The sequence below is a fragment of the Aptenodytes forsteri genome, unplaced genomic scaffold (assembly GCF_000699145.1).
Source record: "Aptenodytes forsteri isolate BGI_AS27 unplaced genomic scaffold, ASM69914v1 Scaffold54, whole genome shotgun sequence".
Classification (NCBI taxonomy): Eukaryota; Metazoa; Chordata; class Aves; order Sphenisciformes; family Spheniscidae; genus Aptenodytes; species Aptenodytes forsteri.
Window position 1 is genome coordinate 396,759 of NW_008796044.1, and position 25,632 is coordinate 422,390.

At 43.5% G+C, this 25,632-nt stretch overlaps 1 protein-coding gene across 1 annotated transcript in view; it reads right to left on the reverse strand.

Moving 5' to 3' along the window:
• Positions 1 to 12,373: 12,373 nt before the first annotated feature.
• The window catches only part of NPM1 (nucleophosmin), a 21,773-nt gene continuing 8,514 nt past the window's right edge, over positions 12,374 to 25,632 (reverse strand). Inside the window, exons 3-12 of the mRNA XM_009285978.1 lie at positions 25,228 to 25,321; positions 22,092 to 22,211; positions 21,192 to 21,285; positions 20,327 to 20,430; positions 19,726 to 19,787; positions 19,174 to 19,228; positions 17,463 to 17,552; positions 16,427 to 16,528; positions 13,704 to 13,778; positions 12,374 to 12,730 (exon numbers count right to left, since the gene is read on the reverse strand). Coding sequence (XP_009284253.1) covers positions 12,692 to 12,730; positions 13,704 to 13,778; positions 16,427 to 16,528; positions 17,463 to 17,552; positions 19,174 to 19,228; positions 19,726 to 19,787; positions 20,327 to 20,430; positions 21,192 to 21,285; positions 22,092 to 22,211; positions 25,228 to 25,321 — 835 coding nt within the window. The 3' untranslated portion in view covers positions 12,374 to 12,691. The remainder of the gene's footprint in view (positions 12,731 to 13,703; positions 13,779 to 16,426; positions 16,529 to 17,462; positions 17,553 to 19,173; positions 19,229 to 19,725; positions 19,788 to 20,326; positions 20,431 to 21,191; positions 21,286 to 22,091; positions 22,212 to 25,227; positions 25,322 to 25,632) is intronic.

Below are 25,632 nucleotides of genomic sequence, written 5' to 3' on the forward strand. Positions count from 1 at the left end.
CGCTGAAACGCTCCTGCGGCCCGGGGTAAAACCGAACGGGCTTCCCCCTCCTTATTTTTTTTTTTTTCGGGTAAAGAAAAAAATTCACACGCCGAGAGCCTGCGGTAACTCTTTCCCCGGCTCTGAAAGCTCGTTTATAGCAGACAAAATGCCAGGAACTGTTAACCTCCACGCATAGTCTAACTCTCCGAAGAGAGCCTAACGTCAGTTAACACCTTATTAAGTGAGAACATAACCATCGCTCATAACTCAGCTTTCCAAATTCTCCACTCGAATAACAGCGCACATCGGCGCAGAGCGTTTGGCCCTGCTGCTCCCGCATCTGTGGGGACCGAAGCGCTCGTTCCCCACCCCGTTCTCAGCCACAGATCAAGCAGCATCTTTAATCCCTGGAGTTCATCACTGGGTGCCCTTCAGACACCAAATCCCAGTGTTTTTCAGCCCACAGTTTCAGGCCCAAGAGGCACAGAAAACGTTAAGAGTTTGAAAACAGTGACCAAAGCAAGTTCTTATAAAAGCTCCAGCAGTAATACACCTGTGATATATCTAATGGACTTCACACTGCTGGTCTTACGGATCCACAAGTGGAAAAAAAAAAAAAAATCCAAACCGCTGACAATTACTGATTCCACCGACATCAGTGGCACCACTCATCCCCGTCACAGCGGTCCCACGGCACCTTGCCACAGCTGAAGGCTGTTTCCAAGGATGGCCAAGACCATCAGAGTCACTTTCCCGAGCCCTGCAAGTTGAGCTCACTGAGATGCCTGTGCAGAAACGGTACAAACAGAATTTGGGGGCTCGCAGGATGAGAGCATTTAGCTTAGATGTGAAAATATTCAATATATTCCTAATCATCACCAATGTCTCTTTTCCTCGAAGTGGTTTGGGTGGGGAGGAACCCAGCCTATGGCACCTTGTGCCGTTGGGCGCTGCTCAGCCACCCACGGGAAAGGCACCCCACGGTGTGGGGCCACCCCGTGTGCATCAGCCCATCACCCCGCCAAGTCCAGTATCTGCCGCCCAAGGAGACCCTGCGCAACGCACACGGCAGTTCTGCAAAGCCAGAAGGCAATAATTCCTCCCTAACACTCGCAGCCGCTCGTAGTCATCTGCGAGCGCGAGCTTTGACTGCTCCTTCTCGGCTTTCCTGACCACCGAAACTCAGAGCAATCAGAAAATTAATCTGAACTGTCTCAGAAACAGCCCCAGGGCGGGAGTCAGGCCCCGATGGGTTTCTTTGGCCTTCCTTAGGTAATTTTTTTTCCTTCAACTCTTCTTTAGGCACAAATGCAAGGCTGTAAAATCAATCTGCTGTAAATCGCATGCCAAGGGGGAAGATGGTAGAGGTTGGCTGTGGGAAGCCTGCCCAGCCTCTCTGCCCAGCAGAGCTCCTGAAAAGGCCGCCAAGTCTCCCACAGATGGCCAGCGCGCCAGACCGAGGACGTCATCCTCAGCTGAAACCAGATTTCTCCTGCTCCACCAACAGCCCATGCCACCTTTCTCTCTTCCCAGCCCCAGAGTTATCCTTGAGGAAGCAGGATCCATGCAGAAAATAGGAAACTGAAACTTGGTCCCCGTCCTTGCTGTGACAGCGCCAAGCTGCTGTATTGTTCCCACTAGGCTGCCAAGCCTCCTGTGACGGTGCCAAGCTACTGTATTGTTCCCACTAGGCTGCCAAGCCTCAGAGCTCAGCCTTTCATACAGGTGACATTTTGTGCCAGTTGAAAGCATCGCATTTTCCTCCTTCCACGAGAGCAGAAAACACTCTGCAACCGTAATATGGAAGTCAGGATTTCTTGGTGAGGTTTTCAAAGCCAAAGCATCCCACACACGACCTGCCCCCCTCTCCCACACGAGCAGAGCCTTCAACACGCTGAGCACATCACATGCTTTACATTACAAACATGTGGGCCAGGCTCAAGGACCTCAGGGTCTTTAAGTAGGACAATGTTTTACACCCGTACACCCCAGCGCTGCAAATGGTATCTAAAGGGAAGTTCATGCTTTCCTACTGTGTGCCTTCATAAGACCAGTCTGATGTGGAAATGCCATTGGTGATGCACTGGGGAAGGGATGGAAGTCCCTACAGCGCTCACAAGCACCCGTCCCACTGCTTCAGGGCTTTGCATCTTCACTGCTGAAGGCTGCTATTTGATCTGATTCCCAACACAAACCCAGCCAGCACAGCCAATGCCCACTGGAAAATGAACACCTTTATTTTAAGCTGTTTATTTTTCATACAGCATACTCAGGGTGCGAAGGCCAGCGCAGGACATTCCCGACAGCTTGATGTTCACGATATTTTATTAAGCAAGACGCGGGCCAGGTAAGGTCTCTGCACTGCAGGGTGCTCCCTGGGATCTCCCAGGGTTACTCCCTTTCACTCACCCATGGAAACACCTGAATTAAGACTATGTCCTACAGTGCCTCAGTGGCTTATTGGATTAGTGACTGCTCTTCAGCAGCTTAAATCAAAGTCTGAGCAGCATGACCTTTCGCTTGTAGGGCTGTGAAGGTGCCCTGATGAAACGAGTTTCCCTTGCCCTGCTCCAGTGGTCCATATCACCCAACAAGCAGACATTTCACAGAGCATGAAACCCATTCAATGGGGCCAAGGACTTCGCAGCATGCTTGAGTGGGAAACCTTCCCACCCATTGGACGCCCCTTTGGAATGTGAATGAGAAGCCGGCAGCAAAGGCCAGCACAGGATCCGGCCCCGCTGCACCTGGCATGCTGTGCCACCAGGGCCCTTTCTCCTTTAGATGCGAGATTTAAAGGAAAAAGAAAAAACCCGGGCTGACATTTTACAAAGACCAAGTTCAGCTCTACATAGCTGGCAAGCAAACCTGCGCACCGTTTGCTCCTGTCATCTTCTGCATCTCCAGCCTTGGGTCGTTTCAATACACAGTTCTTACTGAAAAACAGCTTGAAGAGGATTTCTACATTTCAAATCCTCAGTAAAAGGAAAGACAACTTTCAGAAGGGCTGTGGTGCATATTCTGTCTTTATCCAGTTTACACACAAAAAGGCAACTTCATCCCAAGGTAAGAAGGGATTTTAGAAACGCTTCTGCCACGTAGCCTGGACAGGCAGGGAGGGAGGGGACGCTTTGCAGTTGCTGCCATTTGACAGAAGAGCCACCTCAAAACAACCCTGAACTGATAGCCAGGAGGAGAGGACTTAAGCCTTAGCACCATGACATTCAGCCACAACCTTGCAGAAGGAACCCAGTGAAGAGCAAACAGTCAGGACTTGGATGCAGCCAGCCACAAAGCACCAGGCTAAAGCCCCGATTTGAAGCATTGGAAGCATAAAGCACAGAGCCATGAACATATATGTAACTTGCATGAAAATTCTGCAAGCAATTTCAAGTCATCAGTGTGGTAGGTGGCAGCACAGCCAACAGCACTGCTGATACTCACGTATGAGAGAAGAGAGGGAAGGGCCATACAAAAGGTTAACAAGCAAAGCTGCAATTTCTAAATGAAAATGCATCCCCTGAGACAGAGCCCTGCAAGCAACCGCACAGGAAAGGTGCTTAGAGTGGGGCAGGTCAGAGCAGCCGGGAGCAGCAGAGGCACACAGCTTTGTTCGCTTTCTGTAGCCCTCTTTAGCCCTTAACACTGCTAGCACACCCCGCAATGCTTCCCCCGTGTTGTACAGGTAGCAGCAGAAAGCAGCAGCTCCGTACTCCTGCGTCAGCATGGTTTGAACACAAGAAGAGCATGTGATGATTTGGTGTTTAGCAATTTTGGTGCTTTGCACCCATGGTTGGTCCCCAGCACACCTTGCTTCACCGCGGGCCATCAAACAGCAGCTGCGAGGCTAGAAAGCTGCTGGGTGCTGGTGCTCAGCCCCTGAAGCTCCCAGATTTCACTGCATACCAGAAGGCATAGGGAAGGCTCACTTATCGGTTAACTCCAGATGGAATTTAGGTTTTAGCACGCTGAAGTTTCTCCCTGGACATAAACAAACCATGTGTGGAGGAACAAAAGCAACTCAAACCATACGTCGTCAGCTTTTACACTGGGATTTCACCAAGCCCCGGGACAGATGAAGAGCCAGGGAGATCAGCACAGACCCAATGCGTGTCTGCAATTGCTCTGCTGGTTGCCCGGACTTTGAAAACACATGGAGGCATAGGAAATGAACTGAAACACCAAACAAAGGCATAGATACAGTGAAAGCAGAAACGCTGAATTCCCACACCAAGCATTTGAAACACTAAATCAGAACATGCGTAACAGAGCTTTCCTTCGCTACACTAAAAAGGAATCCAAAATAGTGCTTTTGCTGCTGGGTGCCTTATGCTCACCAAATTTTTAGCTTGCGACCATTGAGCTGTGCTTTGTAAGCCCCACAAATCAGATGCCAACCTGGAACACGTGAACTGCACCACGCCATGCCAGCCAGTGGGGATGGCACCAGGAATTAGAGACATTGATGCTTCTGTATTCGCAGGATTAATCTCATGCGGCGACCCAGAACCTGGGCAGGTTAGGCTCTTAGTCAAGAGACCTGAAGACTGGCACTATGAGACACAGGTGTGGCATGACCCCATCTTTTTAGCAGGAAGTATTTGCTATTTAATAGCTGCTGGGAAGCAGAGCTGAAAAGAGGTGAAGGTCTCTATCTGGAGCCTGGATAAAGACAACACATCCATCGTTCAGCATTAAGGAGCTGTTGTGAGGAATGATCTGAAGTCCCTTAACGGTGAGCAAGAGCTCACACAGATTTATCAGCACAGCTCCTCTGGAGTTTTCCCTGCCGTGACCAGGGAAGGCCTCTTTTGGCCACCAGGAACTCCTGCCTTGGAGAATGAAGACTGAAAAAGCCCATCATGCATGCCAAATATAAACACACACAAAGTAACAGAATAATGGAATAATATAAAATAAATAAGAAATACAAATATAGGCTATCAAGCACAGCAGCTTTCATTCTGTAGCATTAAAACTGGGACAGTCTTCTACGGACTGGAAGGGGAGGGAGCTGGGGCAGGGCAGAGCACCGAGTCCTGGGAAGACAGAGGTGGCCAGGAAATCCCAAAAGCTGCCACCAGCCAGCCCAGTGCTGCAGAAAGGCCATCCCAGCTCCAGAGAGAGCAGGGATGCTCCCAAAAGCTTCTGCAGCCAAGGGCCCTTCCTGGACTTCTTGGGAACGGAGGCAAGAACAGCGTCTCTTCCAGCTCCAGACCATAGGCATGTCTCATGACCCCATGCAAAGGCAGAACCCAGCATGCTACAACCCTTACTCTGATGTGTATCATTACTTCATAACAAAAACGCCCAAACTAACAAAGCCTCTTATTCAGCAGCCAGAGTTTCAGGGTTTGCAAAGGTTTTTCTCCACTGAAACGCCTCCTGAATTTCAATGGGATTTGGGAACTGAAACCTCAGATTCCTCTGAAAGCTCCAGCACGTTCACTAAACAAGTCTCAGTGCTTTATCAGCAGAGGAATGAAGAAAACAAAACCACTGAAAATGACGGACATCTCAGGCTAAAGGAGACCAGTGGACTAGTTCAATACGCTGTTCTCCTGGGCAGCCCACCTCCGGCGCCCAGGGCCCCTCAGCCAGTGCATGCCCCCACCCCATGTCCCCCAGCCTGGCCACCCTTGCTCTGGTGCCCTCCCTGTCCTGCACAGGGAGGATGCCCACAGGCTTTCCTTGGTCCCACCACCCAGGAGCGTTGCAGCTGCCCTCTGAAAGCATGTGGCAGCTGCTTGAATGCTTCTGAAGGGACACAAGAACAGGCAAACCTCTGCAGACAACCCTACACAAACCAGTGGGAAATTCCACTTTCCAGCCTTTGCACTGCATTAAATCCTAGGGCTTGGCTTCTTGGATTTATATTCCTCCATGGTTTCATTTTTCCCTAAAAAAAAAAAATCACAAGCTGTTAAGCTTCAAAACTTAATATTTCCTTAACTTGGAGCTTTTCAGCTCAACAGCTCTTAAACATAAACCTCTTTGACTGAAGTCTCCTGAATTAAGCTGTCTCCAGCAAGCCACCATCCCAACCCCTGTCTGCAGAGCCTCCTTCTCTCTGGGATGACGGATCCCTTCCCACGCCACCGTTGTGGGCTCCTGCCCACTGCCCCTGCACTGCTCCGGGTGCTATCTGACAGGCAGGACCTCACACGGAGGCTGCATGACCACACGTGTCCCCACAGCTGGCATGGGCCACCCCTGGGGCAGTTCAGGGTTGATGCACACACAGCTGCAGGCGCTGAACAACTGGTGACATCCTGGACCTCTCAATGCCCCATGTCACCGTCCTCAGCGATGGCACAACTGAATCAGCAACTTGGAGCAACTCAAGGTGGACCTTGAGACAGACAGAGGACAGCTCTTTCTGAAAACAATGTGAAAAAAGTATGTTTTACTAATGCTTCTGAAGAGGAGCTGTAGGCCACACCTCGCTTCAGAGCAAGAACTCAAAAAATTTAACAGATGGGTGGGTCATCTTTGCTGTTTACACAAAAATAGACTCAAACATGGCCTTTTTCTGGAAGAATCAACTTTGCTGTTTACACAAAAATAGACCCAAACATGGCCTTTTTCTGGAAGAATCAATGTCACAGGTCAGCAAAGAGACATCTTTGGAAGTCCCATTCTCCTGGGGCATGCACAAGCATCTCGTAGCCCTACAAGCAGGTAAGGCTGAATGCTCCATCCACTTGGAGGTACAGCGGCAGGGCTGGGCTTTTATCTTCAGCATTCTTCACCGTGACTGAAGTGAGGAGACCAGCCTCTGATGTGCTCTCAGGGGCACTTTGCCAAGCAGCACAGAAGGGGGAATGGATTCATGCAGGAGCACCACGTTTGCAATTGGTGTTCCAAGCTTTTTCCAGAGACACAGAGAGCAAGACTGACTAGGGAAAGAGAGTGCTGCTCACAACAGCAATGGCTAGAAAAGACTGGAGGAGGAACTGATAAGGATCAGCAGACAGACAGGAGAAGCCTGAGCAGTGATGGACCAAGTTAGCAAGGAGAAGGCTGTGGCAAGCTGTAGAACTGGGAATGAGTTGGAAGGGACTATCCAGAACCATAAAGCTAGAGGGAACAAGCAGAAGCATCTGTCCTAGTTTGAGACCCTAAAAAAGAAGCCAAGATCCTCCAGTCTCCCTGTCCTTCTGTGGTCTCTGGACATCACAAGGGCTGGGTCCCCTTCATTACGGTGATCCCATGACATTTTATTGCCCTTAGCTGGGGAGAGGGGGTGTCATTTAGTTAAAACCTATTTCCATGTGGAAAATTTGAAGGAAATGCTTAGAAGTATGGGAAAAAGTTAAGGAGCAGGGAAGAATGTCCTAAAGGTCAGAGGTGGCCTTATTACTAAATTGAAAGCTTTACCTATTAGCTGTAGTTGTCCATTGTTCTCAGTGTCCACACATGCACATTTACGTACAGGGAACAGCTAAAGCAGCAGGTACTTTGGGAAGCAACACTCAAAGCAATACTGGGATAATATATACTGCTTCAATATAGCATGATCTGTGTCACTAGAAGCCTCTCATCAAGGACGTTCTTGAGAAAATATCACAATTATACGCTTTGGGACAAATGTAAGGAGTAATGGGAAAAGTTACACAAGCCAGGCACAGATAAAGGGGGTTACAGCAGTGAAGTACCAAGTATCTCGACAAGCTACAATATGCCTTCAACTCTCCCTGCAGTTATTTCTCATTAAAAAAAAATCAATTAGAAAAACCTCAGGCTTAATTTGAAAATAGCTTTGAAAATGTATATCCTCATTCAAGAGGAACTTATTTTCTCTTAAATACCAGAGAAGTCAACAAAATTGGATGGGGCTCGGCAGGCTTAGGGCCCCAGCAATTAGTTGAAGGGATCTTGAGTAAGACTGCAGGACCTTTCTAATAAAATTGCCTTCAGTTTAAAAAAAGACTGTTTCTAGTACCAGGATAAACCAAACACTAAGTCTAAGATGAACGAGGTGCATCAATTCTGTTTTGAGTGGCCTAATTATGTTCCCTCCTTTTGCCACTTGCTGTTCGAGTACACCGATTTCCATTCCCTTGGCTGGACAAGTCCCTGGGCAGCAGCACATCACTGCCTGCACGGCCACCTCTGGAAGTGGCAGGCACTGTTAGAGCTCCCCCGCTGAGCATCCCACTGAGGGTCTCCATTTTTCCCATTCTCGCTTTTGAGCCTCAACCACCTTTTTCTCTTCTTTTTGATTCATTGCCCTTTCTTGTTCTTCGCTTCCTCCCGGGATCCTTTTCCTATAAAGGCTCTTCTGGTTTGGTTAGGGAGAACCAATGGAAGTGGTGGAAGGGGAAAAGAAAGTTTCTGAAGAAGTAAGGAGCAGAGCAAAAGTCATCCCCATACAACTGACCACAGGCCATGCATGCATACAATTAGAAGAGTCCAGTGGTCTCCATGGCACTGGAGATGTAGCATCTTAATTAACATTTAATATATTTGATTGATTTGGTCCAAATTAGGCATGGCTTAAAATCCACTTGCATAACAGACAACCCAACAGACAGCCACTGAAGAGCTGATCCAACACAACACAGAATTGCTCCCAAAAGTGTAAATGTAGATAAAAAACAACCAGCGAGTAGAGAGCAGGGGATTCCCTCTGCTGTCTGCAAAAGGAAGAACAAGTCAGGCCCTTTCAGGCACACCTCGAAGTCCTGTAGCGGTTCTCCTGTGCCCAATCATGCAAGCTCAGCTCTCCTCATTCAGATTACGAGAGCCAGGACTCAAGACAAAGCAACCCTTAATAAATACCAGATCACAAAACCTCCAAACCTCACTCAACACAACCAATTGCTCTTGCTGCTGCTTGCCAGGACCTACTGCCCATTAGACAAGGCCAGGGAATAAAGGCGCTCCATCTAACACTCCAAACCACCCAATTCATTTGCAGCTTTTTCAATGACATTTTGTAAGTAGGATCCAGTCTTTAATTCGCCTTTGGGGAAACGGCAAGAGGAATAAGGATCTACATGCTTGTTCCACAGGAAAAGAGGGAAGGAAAAGTTGGGATAGTTTGGCTGCTAGTCAATAATGGCACACTGGAAGGAGACAGGACATAGCTTGGGGTATCTGGGTAAGATTTCTAGAGAAGGAGAGGACAGAGAGCATGTTCCAGCATGAACTTAGCCCCTGAGGGACTGTCTGGGTGGCAAGAAGCCCAGAACCACCACCCATCCTGGCCCTGTTTTCCATTACCTCAGCCCACACACACTCCTTTCCACCCGCCTGCCAGCCATGCTAGAGCTGTTCCTCTCCAAAGGCTGCAACAAGCTGAGCACAGGCAAAATAACAGAGCCCCATACTCATCGTAGCGCTTGGGGTCCGAGACACCATTTTGGCAAGCTAGTTTGATTCACAGGAGCAAACAGAACCCCGAGACAGACCTAAGGTGGCCACAAGCACTTTTCTTGAACACCCCAAGGAATAAGACACAGACCAAGACCTCCTGAAGCTGGAGGTCAGTACCCTTCTATTATCACCTCCTCTGAAATCAGATGCCCAGAAACACCAGAGACTTAGAGACAAAATAGATCCATATGGAGCTGCAGCCCACACTGTGCAGCAGAGGATAGTGCTGCTGCACACCCTGTGTGGTCCCGCACACCCGCTCAGCTGTGTGGCCTTCCCCTTGTCCTGTGCAGGGGAACACCACCAGCTACCTGTTCATTGTAAGGAATGAAACACAGGAGGAAACAAAGCATGGAAAAAGCAAGAACAGAAGGGTCCTCATTGTAAGGAATGAAACACTTACAGGAGGAAACGAAGCATGGAAAAAGCAAGAACAGAAGGGTCCTGCAACAGGAAAGGCAGCAGGGGGAGAAATTCATGGAGAGAGGTCAAGGGACAGCCACCTGGAAAGGCATTTTACCATCCTGTAAAGGGAAGACGAGTTTTCCCATGGTAGAGTGAGAAAGCCTGTATTTGCATCAGTGCACTTGACTATGTACCTCCATGCTCTCAAATAAGCCATCCTCAAGGACCAGGATCACACAACCCTCAACATAGCTATCAAAACATTACAGCTTTGTTGCAATCATGCCATTATTACCATGGTAAAAACACGTTTCAACTCTGCAGAAAGTCAGGAACAGTACTTCAATAACCTCCATCTGGTATTTGGGATCTTCTCTTCAACAGGTATTTTCACATCTGAGCTTAAACTAAGTGTTTTTAAGTTCAACCTTTGAGGCTCTGGTCAAAGAAGTGGAAGAACTGGCAGCTGCCTGTGAGCATCCTAGAGGATAGGGCTGCACAGGCCCACAGGAGTCATCAGATGGCCGGTCCCAACAGGAGCGAAGTGTTTGGAGCCATGACCAGCTGAACGGGCGAGGTCTGGGGCAGACGCCACGCAGCCAGGAGCAGGGCAGGACAGCCACACTGACCACATCTCACAGCTAGAGCTGTAAGAACGTAAACTGGCAGAAAACAGTGAGCAAAGCTAACCGGGGCCAAGTGAAGTTACCATTTTTATGCCGTGATGTAGATGCCTCAAAAGATGCCTCATGATGCTTAATGGCAGCCTGACAAGAGATTTGACTTACACTATACCTTGGCTACAGCACAGGAATACATTTTCCTTTAGAACTGCCCATATGGGCTCCATCTTCCCCCCCTGCAATCCTTGGGCCGAGTGCGGCTGCGCCCCACAGACCTGGTCAGTGACCTATAGACAGACAACACCCTGGGCTTTTCTGTCTTAAAAGTTTAATACTCAGAATATTTTATTGGCTGGATAGCCTCTTACTGAAATTACTGTACAATTTTCACTTGTTTCAGCCAAAATTGAGGGCAATTTTGCTTAAATAAGCCTGTCTGTGCCATTAGCTCCATTTCACCAGGGAAATTTGCTCTCACTTGTGCATATGACATCATCTATTGACATAACCCCACCGAAACAGGCATTTCAAACCCTTATACCCTGCCATTTCACATACTGTAATTATACTCAAGTTTAAATGAATCTTCAACACTAGCCTTGCACTGTGTTTTGCTTCTCTACCATGCACTTTCCCTGGCTTTGTTTTTCCAAAAAGAAATTATTTGCTTCTGGAGACTTGCATTGGTTTCCACCATGCCCAGAATCTCAACTATAGAAACTAAGGTTTTTATAATAGCAAACCTTAAAAATATTTCCAGTGACAATTTTACTAACCAAATTATACATTCTGCTTCTAGAACAACTTGGAAAAAAGAACATCCAGTAAAAAGAGACCCCATGCCCAATTAGCACAACCCAACAAAGGTTTTTACCATGTCTTGTGAAGGTAACCGCTGCAGGACCCCAACTGTGCAAGTCCTTCAAGTGGAAGAAACTCAACCTGCTAAAGCCTGCTTTAAGGCCCTTCTGTTCTCAAGTAAGATTTTTTTCTGCTGTGAAAAATAGAAGCCAGTTGCATTAACTCTCACACATAGCAACGATTAAATCCTTTTAATAGTTACCATACAACTGCTTAAATGTTTTAAATATTCTTTCTGTCTTCATACCATTACTGCAGTTACTACACAGATACAGGATTCAAGCATTTGAAGCGATACAGCATTTAGACAAGAGCCTTGAGGAAGAGTTCAGTGCCAGGTATGATATCCATGTTTTCCTTCTCCCCTTCATCTGAAAGAGCCCTTATTCCTTGGCATTTCTACTTTATGACAACCAATGGTCCAAAAATTTGTTTTAACTCAGCCTCTTAGTATCATTGGTAGGCAATAATCAGAAAAGACCCAAGGAACTGTGATAGAACTACCTGCCCATCTGAGCTTCTGGGATTTGCTGGAGATCAGCTCATCATTCCCAGGAATTTATCCACTGGCATTGATCTCCCTCAGTGAGCTCTCTAGGCACACCCTAGAGCATTCAAGCTAATTCTCTTCTCCACAAAACCCTCACAGGAGTCATTACGTGAGACAACCTCAGAGACTGTAGCCCCTCAGAGGTCTAACAGCACAGCCAGCAATTCCCAAATCAGAAGTATTACATTTTACAAGTGGAGTCACAAGCCCTACCAACTCAGTTGTTAGAGAGAAACCATAAACCAAAGAGAAATGAAGCTGGTCAGAAATCGAGATGCAGGAAAGGCTGTTTTAGGCAATTATATAATTAGTGGTCACTTCTAGACAAGAATAAAGTCCCACTTACCACTTAAGTCTTCTCACCAATCATCTGCTCAGTAGCTGTAAAGCTCATGGAATTGGAGTCAAGTTGTTTTTAAAGTTGACAACATAAATGAGGCTATCTGATGTGTACTTGGTAAAGAGAAGTAGCTGAAATACTTAGCAGTAGTTCCTATGAGAACTTTAAAGCCCTGTTATGTTCTGGGTTCAGTATGCAGACTACCCCCAACCCATAAAAAAGAAACGATAGTACTTTATTAAAATACTAAATTTTATTTTTTTTCCACATACATTTAGTCTCCCCACCATTTCCATTTGTCTGACCACCACCACCACCATGCCTTATCAAAACATTCCATACATACTTAAAATGAAGCTGAGGGTGGAGTCCAGTCTTTAAAAACTAAACAGGCATTTTGGACAACACATTCTTGGCAAGGTAATCTGGATGACATTTATCAGCCACGGTAGGGAAAGCTCTTTCAGCATTTGTAAAAAGGACAGCCAAATAATGGTTACAGAAATAAGACTGCAGATTTTAATGAACTGTTTAAACTGTTTTCTTTTCTTACAGAGTCTGTCTCCACTGCCAGAGAGCTTGAATGACCTGGAAGTGTACACAAAAAGTTAGAAACTGAAATCCATTTTTCTAATTATTTTCAATTTACTATCACCACTTACTCCACAAAATATTGACATTAAATTACAACAAAAATGCATTCCTTTCAGAGAAAAAATCAGGTTGAAAGCAAGACATTCGGTCCTTCTGCTAGAAGACTGTTACTCACTGTAAGTCACAATAGTAAGAATTCAGTGAAGGTGAGAGGATGGGTGTGGACCAGCTAGGCAAATATTGGCTGAACTCTGCCTACCCTGGCTAATGTCACACCAACTCCAGTAGCTGAGGCTAACTGCTTTTAAATATTCTTTCAAGAACCTATCAATTTGTCTATCAGACAAGTTTACTCTGAACCACTGAAGGAAGCAGGAAATCATAAGGAATTCTGTCACTGGAAGAAAGTTTTAACTTACAGGAATTTTGATAGGGAAATCTAAGACACATTTTAGCCTAGTATACGTTGAGTAATAACTAATTCAGAAACTTGCTTCCTGATACCACCTTTTGGCTTGCCCTCTTACAAGAGTTCAGTTGACTTTGGGAGAAAATGTAGCAAGAAAGCCATAATCTCAATCGCAAAACAGTTCCCCCTCCCAGACACCCTCCCCAACAAAAGGCTGAACAGCAGACTGGCCTAGGTGGCCAAATTCAGCAGCAAGGAAAACCACAGCTCATTTCCTTAGCCAATATGGTGCCAAAAGGAAAATTCTGTGGGTTTAGTAAGCAAGAGATAATTTACCAACCGTATAAAAGCTGGAAAAATGTAATAAAATATTAGCTTTCCCATCTTAGCCAACTAAACCCTTAAAACTGTTCCCATTTATTTAATTTGAAGTATTGTTCGTGGTTTGTAACTCTTTGAAACAGTCCAAAGCTTGTAAAGATTAAGAAGTGGAAAAGAATCCCTAAGTCAGGTTATAAAAATTTTTGGACTTTATCAAGTTCCAATAAATTCAGTTACCTTCTGGTCCTCCGTCCTGAAGCAATTCTTAACATAGTTGGCAAATTTGGGCTCCAGCTTCGGAAGGGAAGAACCCTATTTTGAAAAAAAGCAAGCTTTGGTGTATGCAGGTCATTTAATGGTTCCAATAAATAACTTATGAAGCGTAAACCCTTTGCAATACACATGGAATTTTACTGAACTCACCTTGCAACATCCCAAACCAATCTGCTTTTAAACCATTTTTAAAAGTTTGCTTCTTTACAGTACCCAGGTATTTCTCACAAGAGTGCCTACACACTAAATGGCTATACAAGCATCTTTACTCATGCTCAAAAACATAACAACAAGCATTCACCACTTAAGATAACCCTGTCTGTAGTCAACATTCATATGCTATTCAGGTAAACTAGAACCAATTCCTTATTTATGGATTCTTACTACAGCATGCAACTTGAGACATTACTACCCTTCACAGGTAGGTTTTCAGCTTCATCTCTCTAGAGCAAAAAATTAACTGATCTCCCACCTACCCTTTAAGAGTCATTCTAATACATTAGTTCTATGAATTTAAAGAGCTGTTCTGAGACACTTGCTTCTCTCTGAAATGGTCTTTGTACATACTCAGATGTACAAAGCAGATTCAGTAATTCATGGAGAAGCAAGCGTCTCTAAAGCAGCTCTTATCTCTGAAATGGTCTTTGTACATACTCAAATGTACAAAGCAGATTCAGTAATTCATGGATCTAGGTTTATCTTCATGTCTTCTCCTATCTCCAGGTAAAATAATACAGCACACTATTTTAAGAGACATAGTTTTACTTTCACATGCCCCATGAGTAATGTTTTTCCCATTTTTCAGGTGCATCACTTGAAATATACCTAGCCAATTATGACAGTACACTTAGCTGCTACTCAGCACACTGCAGAAGACAGCAGTTTTATGTTCAAAGGAAACAAAGCTACATTAGGAAGGTTTGAAACTGCAATACTGCAACCAAAAGCTTGGATTTGGACAATGTCTTACCCCTGGATTCTGTCAAGTACTGATGCTTTTCTACTAGCTTGTTGACATCTACTTACTACATAATACAGCAGTTCCACTCTAATAATTTAATAAAATAATAAAGTGGGAGTTTTTAAAGCTGCTAACTTGCTTGCTGTCAACTAGAAGTGCTATTGTATATGGCAACGCACAAACCTTTTGCCTCACTAAGGTATGCTCTAGCACCATCTTGGAAAACATTAAATTAAGCTGCCTGCTATTGCTTCTACATATTTGTGCTTACACAGCATTTCCCAGCAAAAACTCTTCAGCAACAGAAAGTATATTCTAAAGCTACTTGCCAGTTATCTGGTCTCCATAGGGACATCTGTCTACTGTGAGCAGCTCAGCCACTTCTGCTTACACTGCAGAAACAACACTAATCCTGGCTCCTCTGAGTCATGCAAAAAACCACCCTAGCATCCACTAGATCCAAGAGGTTAGTTTGACCTAGCAGAATTATACCATCCATCACTGTCAGCTTCACAATTTAGAGACATGCATTTTGATCCTGATCACAATCTGTCATTGCTCACTCTGAATCGAGACACTTTGTCTTGTTTTGCATTCCTGGGACAAAACTGCCTCAAAACATCAAGAATCTAAGCAGAAGATAATCCTAATTCTTTAGATGACTTGATTGCCAATATAAGGGGAAAAAGTTTATCATTTCAGACCAAACTAAAAAAAAAAAACAAAACCAGAATTCTTCATAGCACTGACATCAGTGTAGGTTTTAGCCAAAAATAAGTCTCCAATAAAGAATCTGGTTCAGTCACAAAGGAGCATATGATCTGTAAGCATGCTCCTGAGCTAGAGAAGTAAAACCAGAACTCATATGGCCTAGATGTCAGGTCCTCACTACCACCTATTCTGCAGTACACACACGTACTGAGCTGCACCCCTAGTTAGCACAAAGGTTTCCAAACTTGGCTAAGGGGGAAAGAACTGCTATTACCTGCTACACTTTCACCCAACCAGCCTGTAACTAAAATGCAATTTTATTCTTCTTAGCTGCTATTTAAGTATAAAAAAGACTCATATGCGTAACCGTGAAGTACTAGTCAAAGCTGATAGCAACCAAAAGCCGACTGACTGCCCTGTGACCTTCAAAAGATGAAACATCCATTGCGGGGAGACTCAATTAACCCCCAATCTCCAGTTCAGAAACCAAATGCTTTCAGGTCTTCATTGATTCACTAATGCAAATCACAAGCACCTATCTCCCCCTTCTGGAAGTCATAAAGCCTTACAAGCATCTGGATATCTAAGTTGCATACTGCTTTAAGACCAAACAATTCCAAGCATGTGAAGAACTCTGCTTTACTCTAGTTGCCTGAAATAAAACGCATACACTAGTTAAGACAACTTTAGAATAAATATCACCCAAAGTTTGTTGCTTTTATTCTTGTTGTGGTTTTTTTAGAAATTTTAACTGAGACAGTTCACTACGAAATACCAAATTACTAAACACCACTACTGGAGGAATACAAAAACAAAGTAGGTGTTTTGTTTCTCACGAGTAGAGGCTTCTTTTTGTCCCAAACAAGTTTTCATTTTTCTGAGCTTCAACATCAACATACTCTGATAACAGCACAGCAATCAATGACATGTAACCATTTCTTAAAAACACCCAATTATTCTGATCTGTGGAAGTGCAAAAATAAGGCTGACAAACCTGAAGTTTCCAAAAACTCACCTTATCTACAGACGCTTGCATTTTTGCTTTAATCTCCTCTAATGACAGAGGGACTTTTGGTGTTTTTGGAGTTAGAGATTTATCCTTCTTGGAATCTGGAGTCTGAAAATTATTCATTTCATTAGCAACTTGCACGTACATAAAGCTGCATAGTATACAAGATCAAGTTTTCTAAAAACAAGAGCGTTAAAACCTACTATAGAATTTATATGGAATAAAAGAACTAGCTATCACATAGATACCTCAGACAGTTTTCAAAAAGCCACAGCAGTTAAATTTGTGCTTCCAAGACATTCCTCAGAGACAAGGAAAAGAACAACATTTAAGTTTGGAGTTACCACAGTTAGCATAGCTAGTATCTTACACTTCCAGGCAGGTGCCTACGCAGCTCTTTCTCCCAACAGAAATGAAACTGAAAATAGCCCAAACATTCAGTGATTTAGAGTTTACTCCACAACTGCAGCCAGATTAGGTCATGCTTTAAAAGGCACACATCTGCACTGCTTTTCAGATGCTATCCTCTGCCATCCATCCATCCCACACTAATTTCTGTATCAAAGTTCCTTGCATGCATGTTCGAGTACATGCAGCAAGGAAAAGCTGCACAAGGAAGACTGACAACTACAAAGCAACTGGACAAGAAAACAGTTAGTTCTCAAATGGATCAGTTAAGTGAGACTCCCTTATTAGCAGCAGCCTCCTGTTGTACCGCAGTGGCAACACAGTTGGCACTCATCCTCTTGTACAAGCAGCTACACAAAAAAAATACAGACTTGTATTTTAAACCGTGGGATCACCAATACTCACAAGGGACAGCATGTCTGATTTTGAATCTTGGCTGTTAATAGTTATATATCGATCACTAGAGTTTCACAGGGGAACACGAAGCAATGAACAGTATCCCCAGCATGCTTCACAATAAGATTCAAAAACCTAACTTAATGGTTACTACATTACTTAAAAGTTACCATTAGGCAAGAAAACTAGCTTCCACACTAGAACAAACATTTGTTTTACTCATTTGCCTTCAACTCACTTTTGATTTTGATGCTGGTGTGGACGGCTTAGAGTCTTTTCCATTTTGCTTTGCTTTCTGCATATTTTTTCCTGAAGCCTCACGGACAGGCTGAAAAGAAAGCACTTAAGTTCATTTGCCATGAAACACTGCTAGTAAATGTTAAGCTCGTTAACATAATACTCAAGACTTAGTGACAAATACATACTATTTAACACCAAACAAAAAAGCATTCTCATTGCCCATGCAACATGATCAGTGTCCATTATTTAAGCAAAAAGCATGTATGCTACAGGAACTCGAATGAAAAACTGTTGGTGCAGCACAATACATTACATAACCAAGATCAAGTTTTGTTACGATGCCATACAGCTATGTGGGACCTCCACTGTATTTTCCTTATGTATTGCATCTTTCCTTATATATTACCATGCAGACTTTTGCAGGCAGGTATCGCAAAAGACTAATTCTAGATGGCACTGCAATTCCAAGACCTGACTCAGTGCTTTTGTTTTTTTTTCCTAACACAACCATTACCTCGTTTGGCATTTCATACAGAAATACCATCTGGGATGTGGATGGGCAATGCCACATGTACATTTAAGAACTGGATTCTTATATTCCTATGTAAGTCAAAGGACCATTTTGCTCAGCCACACTAGATTTGATTAGATGGCAGGAAATCTGCAGTTCAGATTGTCTTTACCAGGCCTTAAAACTATTATGCACCATCACCTATAGAAATTCATTAGGACAGAGCAGCATATAGTGAAGCAAATCATTGAATGTTTGCTTCTGAACAGCAGATATGTAAAAATAAATTCAAGCCAAAGTACACAAGTTCAAAAAAATTACTGCCTTCTACCTCTGCAGTTGCCAAGTTGTCTTAGTTTAGTTTACCACCAGATGGCACTCAAGGGCTGATGTACTTCCACATGCAAGCACTCGGCTGCCTGAAGTGAACCTTTTCCAATGGGCTCACACATTTAGATCCTTTTTTTTATTGAAAGTTAGGTTGCTATAAAGACCATTTTCACAGTGTGCAGGACTAACTGAAATGGCAAAGCACAACCCTCATTTTTGAGCAGGATTTTGTTTGCTGCCCAACAGCCATACACAAAATCACACCAGTCTGACAACCACACGTGTGCATACGCACGCCGTTAAGAACCCAGCCACCCCTCTGCAGCAAAGTAAATAAAACATGGATTGGATGTGCATTCACACTGAAATGTTCTAACGTCCTATTACAATTTCTTTATACAGACTAAGCTAAACCAAAAGCATCCCATTCACACATTCCAAATAGCTGTGCTTAAACTCATTGATTTAAGGGACTATCTGCCCAATTACTGTCATCCCTTGTATTGATATCTAGTCCATTGTAAAACAGAACACTGCAGAAGGGACACTTCAGTTACCTTCTGCATTACAATAAATGCAGAGTTCAAACCTAAACAGCTATCTCACTTATGCAAACACAGCTCACACACACTTCTGCTTTAGGGGTCTTCATATGAATCCTCAAAGATGACTCAAAATCAGGACAGTTAATTAACACCTATTAGTAAGTTAAGAGGTGTTAGCACTTGCTCTCCCTGTCTGAAGAAACTTTGCTGCAGATATTAAGTCCACCTGGTGTTATCACTCACTTCCTTTAAAGTTCATTAAACAGGCTGTTTAATCCTTCATGGGTGAAGAGGGTGACAGTGTGTGTCTATATGCCACTTACTTTCTTCATTGGTGTTTTCATTTCTTCCTCATCATCCTCTAAGTCATCCTCATCACTGCAATTAGAAAGTTAGTCATTCACTATAACAAGATTCATACTCACAGCTTTAACCACATTAGGAATTAAGTCTTCCCTCTCACCCCCAGTTAAAATGTTTTATTCATGAAAGAAGCAAGTAATCTTCCCAAGTCTACCTTACACCTTGTTTTAACACATGGCAAGGTATTAGGCCAAATACTCTACTTACTACTGTTAAAGCAAGTAAATGCATTCCCTTCTGCTTTAATACTGAAGGCACATTATCTTATGACTTCCGCTACTACTAATAAAAAATTCTAGATTAAAAGTTAATGAATTACATGAAATTAAGTTTTGTAACCCAGTATGACATACTTGAGTAACGCTAATTTAGATCGCATTGTGGAGATAAGCTTTAGGTAATTGTTTTTGCAGCCAAGATAAAAAAGTAGCTTGCTCACTTAACAGTTATGCCACACAATTCGTATTCTGCAAGTTAACCCTGTATTTCAAAATGTTAACAAGAATACATACTCATCATCCTCCTCCTCATCTTCGTCATCCTCCTCATCATCTTCTGATAATTTTGCTTTTTTCTTAAAAAAGATCAAGTATGTGAAGTGTCAATACCGTTGTCTTAATAAACAGCAACCTTGATCCAAAATGATTTGTGGCATAATTACAAGACTATCTTTCACCAATTTTAGCTAAAAATCAGTAAGTTACAGCTGACAAATCAAAAGCTATTGACAAATTTACAGCATGCTCTGAGCATATGAACCCTTCCTGCTACACTACAGAGCTTCCATCAGCATTTAAACCCTTGCAGTACGCCAATGTTTATATTAGAATCTGCACACACTCATCAGTTATTGTAGTGGACAAAACTTCCACATAGAAGTAGCCTTCATATTAGGCCCCTCCAGCAAAGCTTTGGAAGCTATCCATACTTAACTACACTTCCATAATTTAGTACTTGTCAAGACCCCAGTACAAAATAACCCTTCCCCACAGATGTCAACAGACCACGTAGAAGTAAATCACAGCAAGCCCTCTAACTGCTTACTCCTAGAGGCAGCATTAATACCAAATCAAAAGAAAATGCTGCAGACAAGCTGACTGAAAGCAGATATACCTGTGGTGTTTTAGCTCCTCCTCCACTTGCTGGTCTCTTCGTTGAAGCATTCACAATTTTTGTATCATCTTCCTCATCGTCTGATTCTGGTTCTTCCTCTAATGCTGATAAAATGATGGCAATGTGTAAAAAACCCACCTCATGTAACAATAGTTAAAACAAGATTGCTAGTAAGAAACAAACAGAAGAGTATCACCCACAACTAAATAGGCATGGTCTTATTGAGGTGCTGAATTGATAGGAGGAAGCTTCCTACTAGCAACCTAACCACCAGGATCAGACACTCTTCCAGTTGACTGTATGCAGATACTACTACACCGAAATCCAAAATGGGTAGATACCAACCATACACAGCCTGCAACGTTCCTCACAGAAAAGAGGCCATAGAACGTCAAGAATATAATTTTCTCCATTTCTAAGGAGACACATTTAAGGGAACTTCTAGAAAGAGTTTCAAAGACAATTCTACAAAGGAGAAGGCTAGTCCTGGCCTAGTTTTTAGTGCAAACTCAAAACTATTTCACGGGCAGTCTTCTCACACTCTCAAATGATATCAGAAAGCTCACAGCTTTCTGCTGGGAGACACTAACACCAGGAACCTAACACCCATTTGAAATTAGAACTCAAATTGCAAGGCTGACAAAATTCCCCTTTAGCCATACAAAACAAGAGGCAAGAAAAGGTATGCAAGCATTTCTCTGAACTCCTTTGTCCTACAACTACCTCATGCTTCTGAGGACAGTGAATTAAAGATTCAGAGGGTCAGTATTAGAGAAACTACTGCTTGAGATACCACATACACCACTCAAGTTCTGTTGGTGCTGACAGGTAGCAAGATCAGATTAGTAACCAGAGTAACACATACCTACAAGATGTTGACCACTGACGTAAACGGGCCCTGAACCACACTTCAACCTCAAGACCACCGGTGGTGTGATCTCAAAGCCACCTAATGAAACCTAAGGAAAAAAGCATTGTTATTTATTCAAATATTAAAGGCAAAGTGTGCTTAACAAGACAACTCATTCAAATGAAACCAAGAGCATTGACATCTGTAGACTCCAAGGCTAATAAAGTTTCCATCTGATAGAATATTCCTGACGTATTTAGTCAATTCAGGGTCAATACGCCATAACAGAGTTTACTATACTCTCATTGCTTATCATAATTAAAGCACACTTTTCAAAGCCAGACCAATCCACATTTGTTTCTACTCATCTTGGCAGCAATGCCAATTTGAACATTATCCATCACACCTGCCCGCAGCATTGTGCAGTTCCACTTGTACAACATCAGCAACACTGATTCAAGTTACATTCCAGATGGCAGGAATGACAAGTAGGGTACCCTTAAATCAAGAAAGGGTAGCAGTCACCTTTAGAATCTCTCAAAGAGTTTGGGACCTGCAGAAAAACTAGACTTTTCTCATCCCAGGGTCAGAGAAAGCAACACAGGCTATAGATGCATCTGCTTGCAAACGCATACATTTGTATACATAGAGATGACATGCATAATTACTATCACTTCTTTAAAAAAATGCATAATTTGAACAAAAGTCTATCATCTCCAGATGACTAGAGTAAATCTACTAGGCACAAAATCACATTTAGCTTGTATTTACTACACATGCCAAAACCAACACTTGTCTGAACCCACTGACCACTGTGCAGTTTCACTAAAACTCAGTCAACCAAAACCTTTTCTAATTTGTCTTTCTCACCCGAGACCCAATTTATAGTAGATTTTTCCAAGTTCCTGTACTTACCGTAGGCTGCACTGACATTTTCAGAGATGCCAGCACTACTTTAATAGGGTTGCCTTCATAGTCCAATGCTTCCGCTTCTACAACGTGTAATTCGTCTTTGGCTCCAGCCCCTAAAGTAACCTGTGAAGTAAAGAGCAGTGCACATTCTGAGAATCTTCCCAAATATTCTGAAGTCTTTTAAACTCCGTTCGCTGTTCTGTATCTCTTAAGACTGAAGTTTGTATTTCTGACTGCTAATGATTCAGTTGCACTCCTCCCCAAGCCAGTATCTTCTTTCCCTGTAACACCGGCACTTGCAAGGTGCAACTCAAGGCATGTGTTTTGATGAGTGAGAAGTAGATCTTCTGCTACTGGATTATCGCGTTGAAATGGGTCAGTGACAAGTCCAGTCAGCACTGAAGCTGGCCCAAGGGAAGAAGTACAAACACATGCCTAGAAGAAGGGAAACAACTGCTGTCACTACTCCAGAATCACAGCCTTTACCCTTCCCCTGCCTGCCACATTTCATCTGCTAATTGCTTAACTACCACTTACACTACACACCTTTTGCTTACTTGACATTCAATGAGGAGTTAAAGACTTAACAACTGCTCAGTTCAGTGCTGTCATTTACGCACATGCCTTCTGCATTCATTCACCAAGGCCTGAGAGCTGCTGTCCCAGAGCATTTCAAAACTCAAAGTGCCTGGATTCCTTACACTGGGTACAAGTCTGGCGCTTTCTGAAGATCCAAAAATCATAGTTGCAGGAGAGGCAAATGAGTGACAAGACATGGGACAGGCCTGAAATTCCATTCTCTGAACCTCTGGCATCTGAGTCAGGATTACACACAAGAGATGGGAAAACCAAGAGTCCCTTGAAGTACTACAATTATTCCCGAGACAAGTGAACAAGGCTCTCTGTTTCCTTTCCCAATGCCCATGAAAAGAAAGCTTTCCACCCTCCACGGAAGATGTGGGTGTAAACACTTCAGGCAGAGGCATACAACTCAAATCGCCATTCTCCAAGAGCTGAGTTTTAGGCAGGCTATAACGATCCAGACTAGATGCATCAGACTGAAGGCTGAGAAATAGGATACAGGATTCACTACTCCTGGTAAGGTTTGTTACTGTAAATTTACAGTGAAATTGCTGCTCTGATCTCACCTCTCAAATGGGTTAGCAACAACACTGAATCATTCAGCTGGTGGAACTACCCACCAGGCCAAGAATTTAAGAGCATGCCCTCCACCCCAGTTACTCCTGTCATTTGCACCAGTTCAAGCAATACTACAGCACTTAATTTATTTACTGAGTGTCTGGCAATATCCATTCATGTGCTTTAATTTCTACACTGAAGGAATGCACACTAGCAATAAATAGGTAATGAAGCAGTGACCATCCCTCTTTATGTTCTCCATATCATTAGTAAGACATCTACAGAAACCCTCATGCCACTTTCTACCTCTATATGCATCAATCCCCCCTCCCATTCACTTTTATCCTTTTTTCTCCCCACTTCTTTCTGTACCTCATACCCAAGTCCATCGCCACACTTCTATCTTAACTGACATGCCAATCTTTCTACATCTAGTCTTTTATCAGGTGTGCAGATCAGTCCCCAGGTATTTGCTACCTTCACACTTCATCTTCCATCAACTCCTTCCTCTGCTTGCCAAGGCATTTTCTGTTTGTAGCTATGTCCAAGATCTTCCAAGCCTCTTAGACATTTCCAGTTTGTCATTTGTTATTTCAACCCCCGTTTCTCCTGTATATCATCTTTTGTCTTTAAAAAGGCAGGTTATTGAATTAAGACTTTTTTCCCCCACAACCCTAAAAACTTAAGTACTTGTATGCATTCAATCTGCTTCACCCCCCATGAAGAGTGCACAGCATCAGAAGAGATGCTATAGGTAAATTTTCCAAAAACAGGATCTTTGGATAAAGCCACACAACTCAGGTGACTAATTTCATCTGCACGACAAACATTCAGATATGAGAACTATCCACATGAACTTGCCCTATACATACTTTACTGCTATACTCTTCCCTCAGAAGAAATTCTAATTAAGAACAAATTAGTCGTTGTCAAGTCCAGGTTGTAATTTTCACAAAATGCAAGGACTGAGGACACATGATTCACAAAACTCTAATGCCTATATTAAAGTGTTGTAACTAACACTGTGAATAAGTTTGGAGAGCATTGTTATGCAAGTCTCCCGTAGGAAGCAATTCTGTTGTAGAAAGTAATCCACAATTATAAGACTCGTTTCCAAGTATCATCAAGGAATCTCTTTGTATTTAAACAAACACAGTAATAAACCATAAAGTAGAGAGATGCTGCAACTCTTCAGTTCCTTGCCTGTGAAGTTGTGGCATATTATCTTCCTGCTAACCAGAAGTAACATGCTCAGCCCAGAACAAAGGCCCTGAAATAGTGTCTTGCTTGTGTGGCAGCAGAAAGATCTAAGGACACACCTAAGAACTCTCAGTGTACAGATCCTGATTTCCAGGAGTATCCTGCTCAGCGAGGAGTCTGTTAGATGAATTACCTGAACAAAAGACAGCGTTTCCCAGTTACATCCTTAGAGGGGACAACACTGAGGAAAATAAATCAAAACATACACACACACACCCCCATTTAACTTTAGTTATCAGCTGCTTATGGGAAAAAAAGGACTGGAATTATGTTTGGGAAACATATGGGAAAGCTTTTCAAAATAAAAGTTTCTAATAAAGTCTACTAAAATGTGCCCATCCACGACTTGTATAAATCTATCCTCCCCCTGTGCTCCTGCAGCATCTGAACTACTGCATTAGAGATGTCAGAGTGTATATTCCCGGCCTTTAACTCCATTTAATATAATTTACTTACATACTGTAAGTTAATTTTTCAACTTTTCCAGCCTTGCATTGCTTGCTGTAAACGACACAACATTAGTGGATATTTTAAACTTTTTTTTTTCCAACACAGCAAATATTTCAAGTGAGACGGTATGTTCCACTCCCAATAGAAGCTTATTATTTAACAGATTCACATAAAATCGCTTACCACCAAAATAAACAAGTGCAATAAACGCACATGTTAAAAAACTCACTTCTCACAGCATCGCACACCACCGATTAAAAAACAAACTTAAAAACCAAACAATACTTGCCGTTCTCAAAGACAGCTGATGCTCATTTTCTTCATCATCTACTTTGAACTGATACTCCTTATCTGCTTTAAGCTCGCAGCCTGTGAAAAGACCACTTAATTACAAGCGCGCCGGTTTTAGACGCAGCTACTTGCTCACCGCTTATTATTTTAAAACTTTGCTGCACCGCGGCTCTGCACTCGCACAGGAAACCCGCGGCGCTCCGGGCACGACAGAACCACTTGGGGTGGGGAAACCCCCGGGCGGGCCCGCGGCCTGCTGCCGACCACGCAGGCCGAGCGCGGTCCTTCCGAGCCCATCCGCCCCAACACCGTCCGCGTTCAGCGTCCTCTCCGCTGCCCGGGGGCGTGCCGTCTCCCAGGGGGGCCCAGCGTCGGCGGCCGGACCTCCCCCGGGGCCGGCGGC